General features: G+C 38.7%; 1 protein-coding gene across 8 annotated transcripts in view; it reads right to left on the reverse strand.

Moving 5' to 3' along the window:
* Window positions 1-14,698, reverse strand: part of LCLAT1 (lysocardiolipin acyltransferase 1) — a 181,698-nt gene that overhangs the window by 56,184 nt on the left and 110,816 nt on the right. For all 8 annotated transcript variants that reach the window (XM_042933322.1, XM_042933323.1, XM_042933325.1 and 5 more), the window contains one exon: window positions 13,449-13,565. In XM_042933322.1, the coding sequence (XP_042789256.1) occupies window positions 13,449-13,565 (117 nt within the window). The remainder of the gene's footprint in view (window positions 1-13,448; window positions 13,566-14,698) is intronic.

The raw sequence follows: 14,698 nt of genomic DNA on the forward strand, positions 1-14,698 counted from the left end.
AGATATTGTTCAACATGAATAAGTAAACGATTTCAGTATGTAGTTTTATGTAAGAGACTGATTGTTCACCATCTATTTGTAAAAAGCGAAGGCACATGAACTTGGTCTGCATGTGCGTGTGCAGAGACACACACACCAGCGAGGTCAGTGTTGTTTTAACAATACCTTTGCAATACTCAAAACAAACATCAATTTATTTAAAAACAAAATAAGAAAAGGTCCTACACCAAGTGGAAAACTACACAGAGAAAGTATTTTTAATACGGAAGAAAAAAATCTGTAAAGCTAAAAGAGAAAAGGTACAACCTTTTATAAATAATGCAATGGACACATGCCCAGAATAAAGGAGAAACCAAGTAAAGCTTTTTTGGACAAACCCAAAAAAGAAATCTATCCACAAAGAAATTATATACTATATAAAACCAAAAGGCAGTCACAAGTTCCTGTTAAGATGAATTTCTGGATTCACGGGTCCAGAGGATTTAGATGCAGGCCAACAATTCAACTTGCATGAGGATATATTTTGATTTTCACATTAACAGGAAACTAAAGCATATTGCTACATGCATTTTGCATTTGCACTAAATTCTTAAAATTTGCTTCAATACAACAGTATAAGGACAGAAAAACTGAACATGTAGCTGCCACACGGGTCTCGAACCGCGTGAGGGAATGGTACTGGCGTCCTCTACTGTCGTTCTGTAGCTCCCACTTCTACCTTCAGAGGGAAAGCTGGCAGAACATTTTAATGTATGTAACAATATTCTTTGCAATCAATGTACAGTTTGCAGAAAGTTCTCAAAGGCAATTCCACAAATTTTACTTACGCAGCTTCTTCCGCGACGCTGAATTCTAAAATAAACATATTTTTGAGTGTCACAGTTATCAGCGTTTTTCAGCATGTTACTCTTAAGAAAATAATATAAACATGGTAATGGCATCAATACTTAGGCAAAGACAAGCCTTTTGAATGAGTAAAATATACCAAGTATATAATTTTCACTCCCCTATGAAAATGATAATCTAACCAAAACCAGTATATAGATTAATGGCGCCACAAGACCTGCATCCATAGTCATCCTGGCCTACCTTCCACACTAATAGGTATTTATTATAGCTGGCTGGTATTAGAAAAACAGTAGATAACCCTAGGGCAAGAGTTTCCTCCTAATGAAGTCAAATAGTACAAGAGAGGCCCTAGGTTGCAATGATGGTCTCCTCAGCACTATCTCAGAATCTGAACCTCACTGAGTAGGGAAATACTAATAAACTAGGGAAACCCTACCTAAGAACCCCAATTCCATACTGATTTTTACATGACCAAATGCCAAGACCTTGTTCATTTAAGTTAAAATTAATATGCTTTTGTTAATGTCCCTTATAAAAGCATAGGTAATCTAAAAAACAGGAACAACAAAAATCAGCCCTACTTTTGTCCTTTGGTAATTAAAAAAAAAAAAAGACTATCTTAAGATAACATTTATTATCAAATGTGCACCTGCCTTATGTGGCCCTCTAGCACTGCCACAAATCTCTCCTCTGTTGCAATAAGAGAGTCCATGTGAATTAACATCTGATCGCTAGACTGAGGGTGGTAGGGGCATTACCAATCAGACGTGCAGAAACAAGCATATCAAGTGCATATGTGTAAGATGCTGAAAATAGATCATCTACAAAAAACTGTACAAACCATAAATACACTGAGTACCTGTAATATTCATGACGGTGTCCTAGGGGCTCAAATACAAAAACAAGACACATTATCTATCCTAAAGGAGCTCAGAGTCCAAGGGAGAGAGAAAGAAGAAAAAAAAAAACTATAAAAGAGGATGAAAGAAGTGATGAAGACAAATGTATAAATGAGAGTAAGAAGAAGGAAGCCCAATAACCTGGAGAAGCCAGGAGATGGTATGAAGTAGAAAAGTCATTTGAACTGTCTTGAAGGATCAACAGGAACTACCCAAATGGTTGGAACAGTTTAGGAAAAGGAATAGCATGAGAAAAGTATATTCCACGTAGGTGGACTGAAGAGAGGGCAAGAGGTCACAGGAAGAAATCAGTCCAGAAAGGTCAGACAGGGACTGAGCTTTGGGCAATGGTCCACTGACTATGTGACTATTTGGTTAAGCATTGCAGAGGACATAATCCCAAGTGTCTTATAAGAAACACACTGGCCAACCTCAGTTCAGAGGTAGGTTGCCTTCACTTCACACAGGATGCTTCACTCAGTAGGCTCTTCAACGACCCTAAGAGAATCCTATTAGTAAAAGCCCCTGGCCCCACACTTAAACTCGTGACACAAGATATCTGTAGAACAGATCCTTTAGGAAGAATAATCAAACTCTGCGTGAACTAATTCCTACCTGAATCTCAGTGAGTGAAATCCTATTCATGGAGACGGGTTGAAGACATGCAGTGTCTCCAAACCTCTGGAGTTGAGACACTCTCAATCACATATAGCCGGCTGTGCTGGCCTCTTAGGAGACTGTCTTTACTGAACTGCTCTTTCTCATTCTGCTGTCAGCCAGTGAGGATGAACGCTCTGAGGCTATGTGTGACATCAAACTTAAAGATAAAGTAAAGACGCTGGTCACGACAGTGTACAAGGTCTTCCGTGAGGAGCCATGCGTGGGAGGTCTTTCTCTCAAGTCCTTCAGAAATGGTCATATTTTTTCTGAGCATAGGATATGCTTTAATCTTATGGATTTGTCAATGATACTATCCAGTTTCCCCCTAGAGAAGATGCCAGAAAGCTCAAGCCAATTTATGGACCCATATTTTATAAGAATATAAAACCTATGTATTTTGTGTATTAACCATATAACATGTTTTATATACCAACCTTACACCCTTATTTTCCCTTTAATTTATTCCCTAATATTGTGGTGCTGCTGTCATTGTAGCATACATATTTATGTCCACCACTTTAGCTCTTTATGGGAACACAGCAGGGTATGAAAATACATCAACCAGTTAGCTGATGGGTTCAAAAAACTTAGAGTATTATATGCGAGGCCTATGCTGAAGGCTGGGGATAAAAATGGTCAGGGAGACAGACTTGATTCTAATGGACATGAAATTGAAAGTTCATAGATGAAATAGACAAATGATAATACAGTCAGTAAAACATCTATGCAGGGCGGGCAGAGGAGGGAACGCACTCATATGGGGAACAAAGAAGTCTAAGAGCCGTGAAGGTCTCCTGAATGAGGCTAGGAGGGGCTATGCCCTGGTAGGCAAGGCTCAGAGTATTGTGCACTCTGGGAATGGGAAGCAGTTCAGGAAGGCAAGGAGTAAAGGGACAACAAAGGAGAACGGGGAGAGGTGAGAAAGCTAAGCAAAGACCAGGTCATGGAGGGCCTGGAAAATCATGTTAAAAAAAAAAAAAGGAGATTTTTAAAAAAAATGTTTATTTCTTTAAGAGAAAACACAAGTGGGGGAGGGGCAGAGAGAGAAAGAGAAGACCCCAAGCAGGTTCCGTGCTATCAGCACAGAGCGCGACACGGAGCTCCATCTTGCAACCATGAGATCATGACCTGAGCCGAAATCAAGAGTCGGACACTTAACCAACTGAACCACCCCGGTACACCTAAAGAAAGTAGATTTAACCTTGGAGCATTGTGAAACCCAGGACGGGTTCTGGCCAGGAGCTGACACAATCAGATTTGCACTGTAACATTTATCGAGTGCTTGCTCTTTTCCAGGCACTGTGCTAAGTGCTTTATGTACTGCACTGAGTCCTTATAAGAGCCCTACAAAGTAAGCACAGTTACTCCATTTTACAGATGATGGAAGTAAGGCTTGCTGAGGGACACTGCTAATTCCAGTGATGCCAGGGTTCTCTCCCAGGTCTTCTGACTCCGGAGCCTGGGCCTCTAACTTAGTGTGCTGCCACCCTCATTTAAAAGAAGGCTTGATGTTCCAGTACAACATGGAGAAAGGACTGGTTAAGGCAGGCCCAGAACTAGGAAGACCAGCTGAGCCGCTATCTGGTAATTCAGGGGAGATATGATGGCAGAGAGAATGAAAAGAGAAGAATGAATTTGAGAGTAAAGAGAATCCCAAGGCACTTACTGGTTGGGGTTTCACGGCATGTGAGAGAAGCAGAGGGGACGGATCCAAGAATGACACCCAGGTTGTAACTTGAGTAACTGAGTTGATGATAAACAGCGGTTAAGGCAAAGACTCCACAGCTAGATTCCTAGCTCTGCCATTTCAAAGGTGGAAATCTTGGATGACAACTTAACTTCTCTGTAGCTCGGTTTCCTCATGCATAAAAGGAAGATGATAATGAAACCTCCTCTAAGAATGGGATGATTTAGTTCATGTGAAGCACTTAGGATAATCCTGACCAATAAGTACACAATCTCACCAATATTACCATTATCGTCATTATAGTGCCAGCAACTGGTGTGGGGATATGGGAGGAACAGCAGTGTAGGGGGAAATGACAAGTTCAATTTTCAACAGCACCTACAGCACCTCCAAATGGCAAAGGTCACATGTATGGCTCTGCACTAAGAAAGGGATTTACGAACAAAAGATTTGGACTCAAGCCAAGAGCACATGGAATGATCATTCAAGCCACCAACCTGAGTGACATGGAGTGGGAGAACAAAGGAACCCAGGAAGCCTTATAAGGAACACAGACACTGAAGGGATACCCAGGTAGGAAGACTCTACAAATGAGTCTTGAGAAGTGGCCAGAGATGTAGGAGAAAAAAGGAGAAGCCCCAGGGAGAAAGTATTTCAAGAAGAATCTACAGTGCCAGTTGTTGCTAGGAGAGGAAGTAAGATATGGATGGAAAGATATTCAATGGATTTAGTAATAAAATCTTTGCCCTAATGGTCTAGGTGACATGGCCACTGCTGTCCGTTTTGGAAGCTAAGAAGTAAAATGTATTAGAGCAGCTATTAATAACAGGTCCACTATGCTAACTAAGTCCTATTAGAGTGGAAAAAGATAGTTCAGATGACTGCCAGCAGCGGAAATAGGGATGGACCCTTAGAAGATCACTAAAGGACAGTATCTGGGGATTAAAGCAAGGAACAAAGCACTACAGGTTTTAGCCTGAACAGACTTAACTAGACGCATGATGCACAAAGCATAAGGCACAGTCCAGAATAGTCAATTATTTCAAATAGGTTGGCTCACATGGTATGAAGAGGGGCTTCTGAGTGGTAAAATTTAAAAAGTAGATTAGAACCATATTATAGAAAGGCCTGACCATGAAATATGGAAGTGATGCAAACGTTTAAATGCCTTTCCTCTCTGGAAAATGCCTAATTATTCTTTAATTCTCAGCTCATATGCCACCTCTTCAGTGTCACTTTAGGTAAAGATCAACTAACCTTCATGTCCTCAAAATACTTTCTATTCACATCTTACGGCACTGCGTTACAATTATGTTTTCTAAACCGAATGATACAGGAATGGACTATGTCTTGGTACCTGCGTCTTGCAGGCCAAACAACACCTGTGCCCAAGAAACATTTTCTGAATAAATATATACACAATTACATTAGAGTGGAACCTTATGAAGACTGACTGAGAGCTAAGTAATATGGATTGGCAAAGAAGAAACCAGAGGTAGACCAGTCAGAAAGCCAGGAAGTAAAAAGGAGAAGTAATGGGGTCCCATCCATTCAGGCCACTGTGGAAACAGAAGAAGGTGGGATGTCTCTCTAAAAGGCAGTATCAGTAGAACTTGGTGGCCGATTGAAATAGGACAGAGAACAGGAGTAAATTTTTTTTAAAAACCTTAAGAAAATGGGGGCCCCTGCGTGGCTCAATCGGTTAGGCGTCCGACTTTGGCTCACGTCATGATCTCATAGTTTGTGAGTTCAGGCCCTGCGTTGGACCCTGTGCTGACGGCTCAGAGCCTGAAGCCTGCTTGGGATTCTGTGTCTCCCTCTCTTTCAGCCCCTCCCCCACTCACGCTCTGTCTCTCCCTCAAAACTAAATAAACATAAAAAAAAAAAAAAAGTCATTTAAAAACCTTAAAAAAATGTATACCCTTTGACTCAGTAATTAGCCTTGGAAATATATCCCAAGGGAATAATTAGAGATTTATGCATACTTTGGTATTATTTATAAGGGTGGTAAACTGGAAACAATTTTAAGTTTGAACAATGGAGGACTAGTTAAATAGTGGTCCTTCTATCTAATACGTGCATACATTAACATATACTTACACCAATTATGCAAGGATAATGATAAAACATGCACATTATAATAAGTCTTAAAAATATTTCTAAAACAAAATATATGATCTGACTTTAATTTTGTTTGCTATGTATGAATACAGGTGGAAAAACACAGGAAGAGTTTCTGTCAAAAGGTATACAAGGCACATACCAGGTATTTCTGAGATGTGACTGAGCAGACCATAGGTACCTTTTCCTTCTTTATAATGAACTTTCCAGTATTTTTATAATAAATATATTGTTTTTATAATTTAAAAAATTCCGTTTTTACAGGAAGTGAGTTAGTATTGAGAAAAATCAAGTCACCAGTTTATTGTTTTGAGGCTCAGCGGCAAAAGAAAATTACGGGACCACAATTTGAAAGAACAGTAGGAGTGTCACGTTTCTTTGTTTTGCCTTACAGATTAGAGATATGAAGGAGGAGCAGATAAATACAGGAACCAGAATGATGACATGCTTTACAAAAAGGAAACCCTTGATGTATTTTTCCATTTAAACAAAATGCAGAGTATAGCTAAGGATACCAGGCAGAAGGTCTTGGAAAGAGAGAAGAAAAAGAAAAAAATCCTACAAAGGTTACATCTTTGTAGCACTTGGCACAGAAAAATTGTTAACTTACTACATAGTGGGAAGAACATGGGCTTTGGCATCAAATGGAGCAGAAGTGAACTCATGTACCACCCAGCAGCCATGTGACCCTGGGCAAGTCGCTAGAGTGAGTCTGTCTCCTCAGGGGTGGCATGGGGCAAAGCACTGCCTAGCGCAGCCATGGGAATGAAATGATCTGTATGACAGTGACTAGTCGGGTAGACATGAGCTCAGGACCCCACCACTGGAATTTGATTCATTTAGCAGGTCTGAGCCCACAACTGATCATCTGTGTTTTAAATAGCTCCCTGGGCATTAGTACTGCTTGGGCAGGGTAGAGAAACATGTGAACCGCTCAGTGCCTGGCACATGGTAGGTACTTGTTAGATGGCTGTTTTCATGTAGAGAATGAGGGCTCTGTCACTTTTCATTAACACAATGCCAAGACCTGTCCTAAATGAGCAGCTCAGATTTTCTGCTATGAAAGAGAACTAAAATGAACAAAGATAACAGAAATGTCATTAAAGACCTAAAGGCATGCCATGGCATTCAGAGATTCAACCTGACAGACTCCAAAGGTCTTTGACATGTAATCACATATAATTTTGCTGAGGAGAATTTAAATTTTTTCTGCTTCATGACATGTAGGACCAAGTCCTTTAGTTGATCCATGTGCTTTCTTACTGATCAGAACCCAGGTTCATTTAGGTTTGCTGTATTCTATTCATCACCATAAACAGATGAAAGCATTGTTCTTTGTAAAAGGGTCTCAAAAGAGAGTCAAATGCTATGCTACAGAGAAATTTGCAAATTTGGGGAAATGGAAAAGGTTTCAGAAAATATTCTAGCAAATGTCAAAGATCTGTATAATTACATTTTTTAAACATAAGGGAAAGGTCTTATCCTTTTTCATAGTTTCCAGCAATAAAAAGTCACATGAAAAGGTCAGAGTGCATGGCATTTAATGCACTCAATATTTCAACAGTTTTTCTGTCTTTCTTCCTAGTATCCTAGATTATGCTAGCTGTTAGGAAGAGTCACCGAAATGCAATCCCGAGGGAGGCTCATCACTCATCAACTAGGATAAACATAATGTGAGCCACAGACAGCGATGGCTCCTACTGGCCATCTTTGGTCCCCCACCATCTACATCCACTATAGGCAAGAAACAGAATGGATTATTAGCTGTGCATGAAGCAAAAAGTCCAAGAAATTAAAACACTCTGAAAACACTGAAGATTGAGCTATCTATGATTAGTCTACTGCCTAATTGCCAACTTTCGTGGAGCAAATGAGAACTATCATAGACCAAAATGAGAGAGCCAAACACAGGACTACCAGATACTACATATGTAATCTGGGGATTCGAGTAAGCAATTCTCTGTCCCTGAATACAGACCGAAGAGTTTTTTAATCAGATGTGCTGATCTAAATTACCTGGTGGGAATTTTATTTTTTCCTTAGTGACTAGCCCTATATCCCCTAGATTAGTAGAAATACACCATCTTTCATATTTAGAATATAAACATATGAGCTAAACATGGATTATCTTGGAATTTAAAAACTCAAAACTTGGGGTGCCTGGGTGGCTCAGTCGGTTAAGCGCCTGACTTCAGCTCAGGTCATAATCTCGTGGTGATTTCGAGCCCCGCATCAGGTTCCATGCTGACAGCTCAGTGCCTGGAGCCTGGAGCCTGCTTCAGATTCTGTGTGTGTGTGTGTGTGTGTGTCTGCCCCTCCCCTGCTCACACTCTGCCTCTCTCTCTCAAAAATAAATAAACATTAAAAAAATTATTTTTAAAAAACCCAAAACTTAAATATATCTATATGATGTTTTATAGTCTTAACACCTGAGCGGATTTGCTTGAATGACTTCAGCTAGAAATCGACATCTAAAAACATGACTATTTGGGGGCAGGAGTTTAAGTTTTTCAACAATGGCTCCAAACAACCTTCTTAACTACTGTCTATTATTCTACAGTACAAGTCTTCAGCTCGATCACATTCATTGTGCCTAGTTTACTGCACAGCCTCATACTGGCCCAAACTCTATGCCCTTTCTTGTACTCTTCCTATCTTGCCCTCAGCCATCCTTGAAAGTCCAAGGAGAAATTAAGCTTCTTAAAGAAGTGAAGTGTTTCAGGGCACCTGGGTGGCTCAGTTGGTGAAGCGTCCGACTTCAGCTCAGGTCATGATCTCGCGGTCTGTGGGTTCGAGCCCCACATCGGGCTCTGTGCTGACAGCTCAGAGCCTGGAGCCTGTTTCAGATTCTGTGTCTGCCTCTTTCTCTGACCCTCCCCTGTTCATGCTCTCTCTCTCTGTCTCAAAATAAATAAATGTTACAAGTGAAGTGTTTCAAACTATATGCTCTCTCTTTACTGAACACTCCTATAATTACTCAAAATGTTTATATACTATATACCATAAAATTTAACATGTAATGTGATATTTTTTAAGAATTTTCTAGGTGTATTCTTATCTACCCAAGAAGACTGTAAACTTCTAGGCAAGGTCATATTTTATTTTTAATGTTCACCAGTTTATTAAAGGATATGATAAAGCATACATATGAACAGTCAGATGAAGAGATACATAGGGTCTGGGAGGGTCCCAAGCAGAGCAGCTCTGTCCCTGTGGAGTTAGGTCAGTTATCTTCCTGGTATGTAGATGTGTTCACTAAGCAAGGTCGTATTTTAAACAAGACACACCCTCAAACAAATATGAAGTGTTTTATCCTCACCCCCAACCACTTTAACCTAACTTCAAGTGTTTCAAATGTACACATTTGTGCCGCCTAATGGTGAAAAGTAATTATTGCAGGGTTATAACTTAGTAATTGGCTTCTAAAACATTTAACAAAATCAAATAATGGTGGGACCAAATCTTTATTTAAAATCAAAGAAGAGTAAAGCTATTGTTAAAAATGATGAAGCACCAGGGGCACCTGGGTGGCTTAGTCGGTCGGTCATCTGACTTCAGCTCAGGTCATGATCTTGCAGTTTGTGGATTCCAGCCCCATGTTGGGCTCTGTGCTGACAGCGCAGAGCCTGGAGGCTTGCTTCAGATTCTGTGTCTCTCTCTCTCTGCCTCTCCCTTGCTCATGCACATGCTCGCTCGCTCGCTCTCTCTCAAAAATAATAAATAAACATTAAAGAAAAATTTTTTAAAAATGATACAGCACCAGAGATGATGATAATATAACTAACTTTTGGTATGAATGAGTTACAAGTTTAAAATTGTCTGATAAATTTATTAGCACTGTCAATTAAAACAAAAAAAACTTTCTCATATAAAAAGCCTTTTTTCCCTAAGTTAGAAAGTTCCTTTTGGGTTTGGGTTAATATAGTACTGGAAAAACATATAATCACATACTGAAAGGTTGTGAAATCATCCAAGACAGATAATCTATCAGTGTAATACATACTTAGAAGAACATCCAGGACACTAGGCTTGTCTTCTTTTTCAGATAAAAGGAAAAACCATTTAACTCCACCATGTGCAGAACATTCCATACCCTCAAGAAGGTTATGATCTAGTAAGAGTATAGAGCAAGCACATTAATGGTGAAATTTAAGGTACTCAGGGTAAACCTTTTGCAGTTACTACCACAGGAATAACACATCTGTGTAACATTATATAATGGGTGCTATATTTCAGGGTAAATGTGTGTCTTCTAAATGTTCCTAATCTCTGTGACATGTATTCAGAACAGAAGTGCAGAAGCTACTTTCCTTGTTTTGCATTTTCATTTATTCAGTCCTTCTTGGTAGGACTTGATATCCTAAACTTCTCAAGTGCCCATTGCCAAACAGACATCAGCAATGCTGAATTTAGTTATTATGGTGAGCAGTATTCCACTGCAATAATTTATTTATATAGTCATTTGTTTTAACAGAGAGCTTCTTTTTCCACCTAACTGCTTATCAAAAGCAGATCTCAGGAAGCTAAAGATCAGAAAGTTGGGCTTGGCCCTTTTGGGGGCTTTAATTTGTTTCTAAGATCTTCACTTCTGATCCTTGATGAAACTTTTGATGCTCACTAGATACCACCCCTCGTCCCCCAAAAGTAGAGCTGCCCTTGACTCTCCACCTGATGCCCCCTCCCCTGTCATCTTAGGCAGAACCATAACCTCCTCCTTCGGGACTACCATCCCTCCATGATCTGGCCATTTAGCTACCGCTTTTTCTTTTTCAACATCTTTTTTGAGGGAAACCACTCAGTTCACTATTACAAAAGTGCTTTATGGAGACTCTGTTAACTAAAATCATACTACAAATACAAGAGGCATGGGGCATGCCTGGGTGGCTCAGTTGGTTAAGCGTCTGGCTTCAGCTCAGGTCATGATCTCACAACTCATGAGTTCGAGTCCCATGTCAGCTCTGTGCTGACAGCTCAGAGCCTGAAGCCTGTTTCAGATTCTGTGTCTCCCTCTCTCTCTGCCCCTCCCCTGCATGTGCTCCATCTCTCTTTCTCTCAAAAATAAAACATTAAAGACAAAATTTTTTTAAAGAGCATAGGATATTCAGTCAGAGGAACCAGATTCTAATAACTCTGACAAGCTTCTTCATCTCAATTTCTGCTTCAGTTTTGTCCTACAAGTTAAATATTAATAATGATAACTACCATGTATGGTAATTGTCAGGATTAATTGACCTTAGGCATATGAAATACTTGGCTCAATGCCTGGTACTTAGTAAGTGCTCAATAAATGTTAGCTGCTGTTACTATGATCACAATCCTATTTCTTTATTATTATTATTATTATTATTATTATTATTATTATTATTATAAGGTACAGATTCTATTCCACTTTTCTAACTGAAGTAAATAGAACCATCTAACTGTGTTTCTCTTTTTTCTGATATGGCGGGTGGGGGGAATCAGTTGCCAGTTCTAGCAGGAAAAATTACACAGTGGTTGTCGACTAGTTCTCTGAGTGATGACTAAGTAACACACATTCCCCAAAGTTATAAATCAGCTTGCTTCTGAAATATTTTCCAGATCTCAGAACAGAGAGCTCTACAGATATATCCTTATCCACTATAAAATAATCTATTATCCTGCCTACATTTAGGAAGATCTTTTTTAGCAAAAGATGCGTTCCAACAGCATGCTTGTATTTACAGAGGAATCCAGTCGATGAATGTGTTCTATGATGTCAGAAATACCTTCAAAGAAATCATTAAATACTATAAGCTATCAGATTAGTAAGGACATAAACAACACATTATTGAATAAGAAGGGTGAGCCTAAGCTGGATGCCACAGTTAAGTGGTACCACATATTAAAACAAAAACACACAAAAAACCATCGCCACTTTAATGTCTTGGTGCCTCCCTGTCCCATTCCATAGGCAGGAAAAACTGTGTTCTCCAGGAGCTTCACTGGGTAGAGGGACACTTGCTATTCATATACAATATGGCCATCAAGCCCACAAGTCCATTTCACATTAGCTATGACCATAGAATTTCAAGAGCAAGCCAAACTAATAGGAACAACATTTTTGGTTTACTATCACAATGTAGTTTTGGATTGACTATATGTTTTTTTTAATCATGAGTATTTACTTGGAAAGATGCTTCAGCCTGGCAGAGTTCATTAAGATTATACTTTGTACCTTAAAGCACATTAAACCCTAAAGGAACAACAATGATGCCATTAGGGAAAGATAAAATAACTTTATACCTTTGCTTGTATGATGGTTCAACATCTTTCATGTTAATCCACAAGCAGTTTTATGACAATGTAGCAATTATCAGATGAAGGTGATAATTTGTCACAGATGCCATCATCGTACAATATGGCTTGGTAGAAATCAGAGTGGAGAGCAGAAACACGTAAACAAGATTTTTCTTCTAGGTGACTGTGGGCTTCAAATCATTCTTGTAAAATCAGTAACACGTCAGCACGTTTCTGAATAGTTCCATTTCCATATACTTTCATAAATGTTATGTGTCTCTACACATGTATGTATCCATATACAAACGTATAAACATGCAGCAATAAGATGTACAATTGGCTTTTACATAACAAATATAAAAATGTAAGCATTTAAATGGATGTGATATCATCAATGGAATCACCTTGTCCTGATATGCCCTTCAACAGACACAACTCTTGAGGAAGTGTGAGGTAGAATTATGAGCTACAAAGTAGGAAGCAGAAGAATGAGGTTCTATCCCTGACTATAGAAATTTCCTAACCACCTGGAGGTCAGTTCAACTTAACTATAAAATGGAGGATGCAGTCAGTACTTGCCTTCCTACCAACCAGAATCATTTGTTGGAATGAGCGGAATAATGAATGCAAAAATACTTTATAAGGTATAAAGAACAATAGTGTAAGTGTTAAGATACTTTCAAGGTAGTTTTGCTACTTTGAGAAAAATTTAAAAAGAGAATGATAGTCTACTTGTATTATTTTCTGTTATTCCAAGAGAAGGAAACATTTTTTATAAGGCTATCTTTGATATTTGATAAAGAATACATACTAAGACATTTTAGTGCATGGGGTCAATTTAGTATAAATGTGACAGTATCTTATACCTTGAGAAGAAAATATGAAAAAGTGCTTTGTAAATTCTAAAGGGCTACATACAAAGTTCAATAACCATTGCCACTTACATAAAAACACAGCCTTTTGATGGTGCTTACCTTCTCTTAGGCGGTCTACGACAAAAGTGAAGCCTGTAGTTCTTGGGTGTAAGACATATTCATATTTCTGAAGCCCATTCTTTTCAGCAAAATCATTACTTCGAGCTTTGCTGTTTTCTAAACAAAACAACAAACTGTTAGAAGCCATAAAATAAAGGAAGAGAAGTGAGATAAGGAACCCCTGAAGGATTTCTTTGATGAAATGGCAGTTATTCCATCTGTAAATACTGAATATGGCATATTGAGTCAAATGAGAAGATACAAACACTGCAGTCCCTAACAAAGATCCTAGAGTTTGGGGAATTTTGAAATTTTTATAATAAGGTATTAAATAGGACTTGTTAGAATGTTTCCTGAAATTCATATCAAAATCTTTAAAATTCTTAAAGGGATTTCATAAAATAGTCAACATACAATGAAAGCTGAGGTACAAATAAAATACTAACAAACCAAAATTTTCATAAAATAGTCCTTACATAACAAAAACTGAAATACCAAAAGAGGTTAATAAAACTAAAATACTTTAAATAAACATAAGGACCTCTACACTCAGAAAAAAACAAGTAGTCAATATGCCAAATATATCAAATCAACATTTTTTTAGCCCAGTAATTTAGGGCTTCAATGCAAAGTGAAATCTCTGCCCTGCTCAGGCATAGAGCATGCTAATATTACTAACCAAAACCTCTCCCCAACAGAATGGGCACATGATTAGCACATCGTGTACAAACATCTGAACATGGTTTGGCTGAATATAGTTAAGAGTCAAGTATATGTTCCAGTTGTTGGCAAAAGTTGCTTTTTCCATTCCATGAGGTAACTTTATAAGTTCCAAGAAGAACCAAACCCATTATTCAGCAAATATATTTGGAAAAAGTAGTGTTCAGAAATTTGGCCTCAACTGCTGGGAGAGATCATGAAATACCTTCTGATGACAGCAGATGTTAGAATCCGCAACTCTCAGCTGCATCCTAAAATTTATAGACTATTCCAAGTCACAAGAAAAAAAACTTTATATAAACCCAACCCTCCTCGGAATAAATTTAAGATCACGGAGTCCTCAAACCTCAAAAAACCATAGATGAATTCTTCAACATGACAATATTCAAAGAATACCCCTTTAAAGATGTTAACACTATTTTATAGTTGAAGAATCGAGTCAAAGAACTAATACCCACAGTCCCTAGCAAGACAAAAGTACAGGCTGGAAACATGAAAAGGAGTAAGCTCTTCTCACGTTCATTTGAGAA

The sequence above is a fragment of the Panthera leo genome, chromosome A3 (assembly GCF_018350215.1).
Source record: "Panthera leo isolate Ple1 chromosome A3, P.leo_Ple1_pat1.1, whole genome shotgun sequence".
NCBI lineage: Eukaryota > Metazoa > Chordata > Mammalia > Carnivora > Felidae > Panthera > Panthera leo.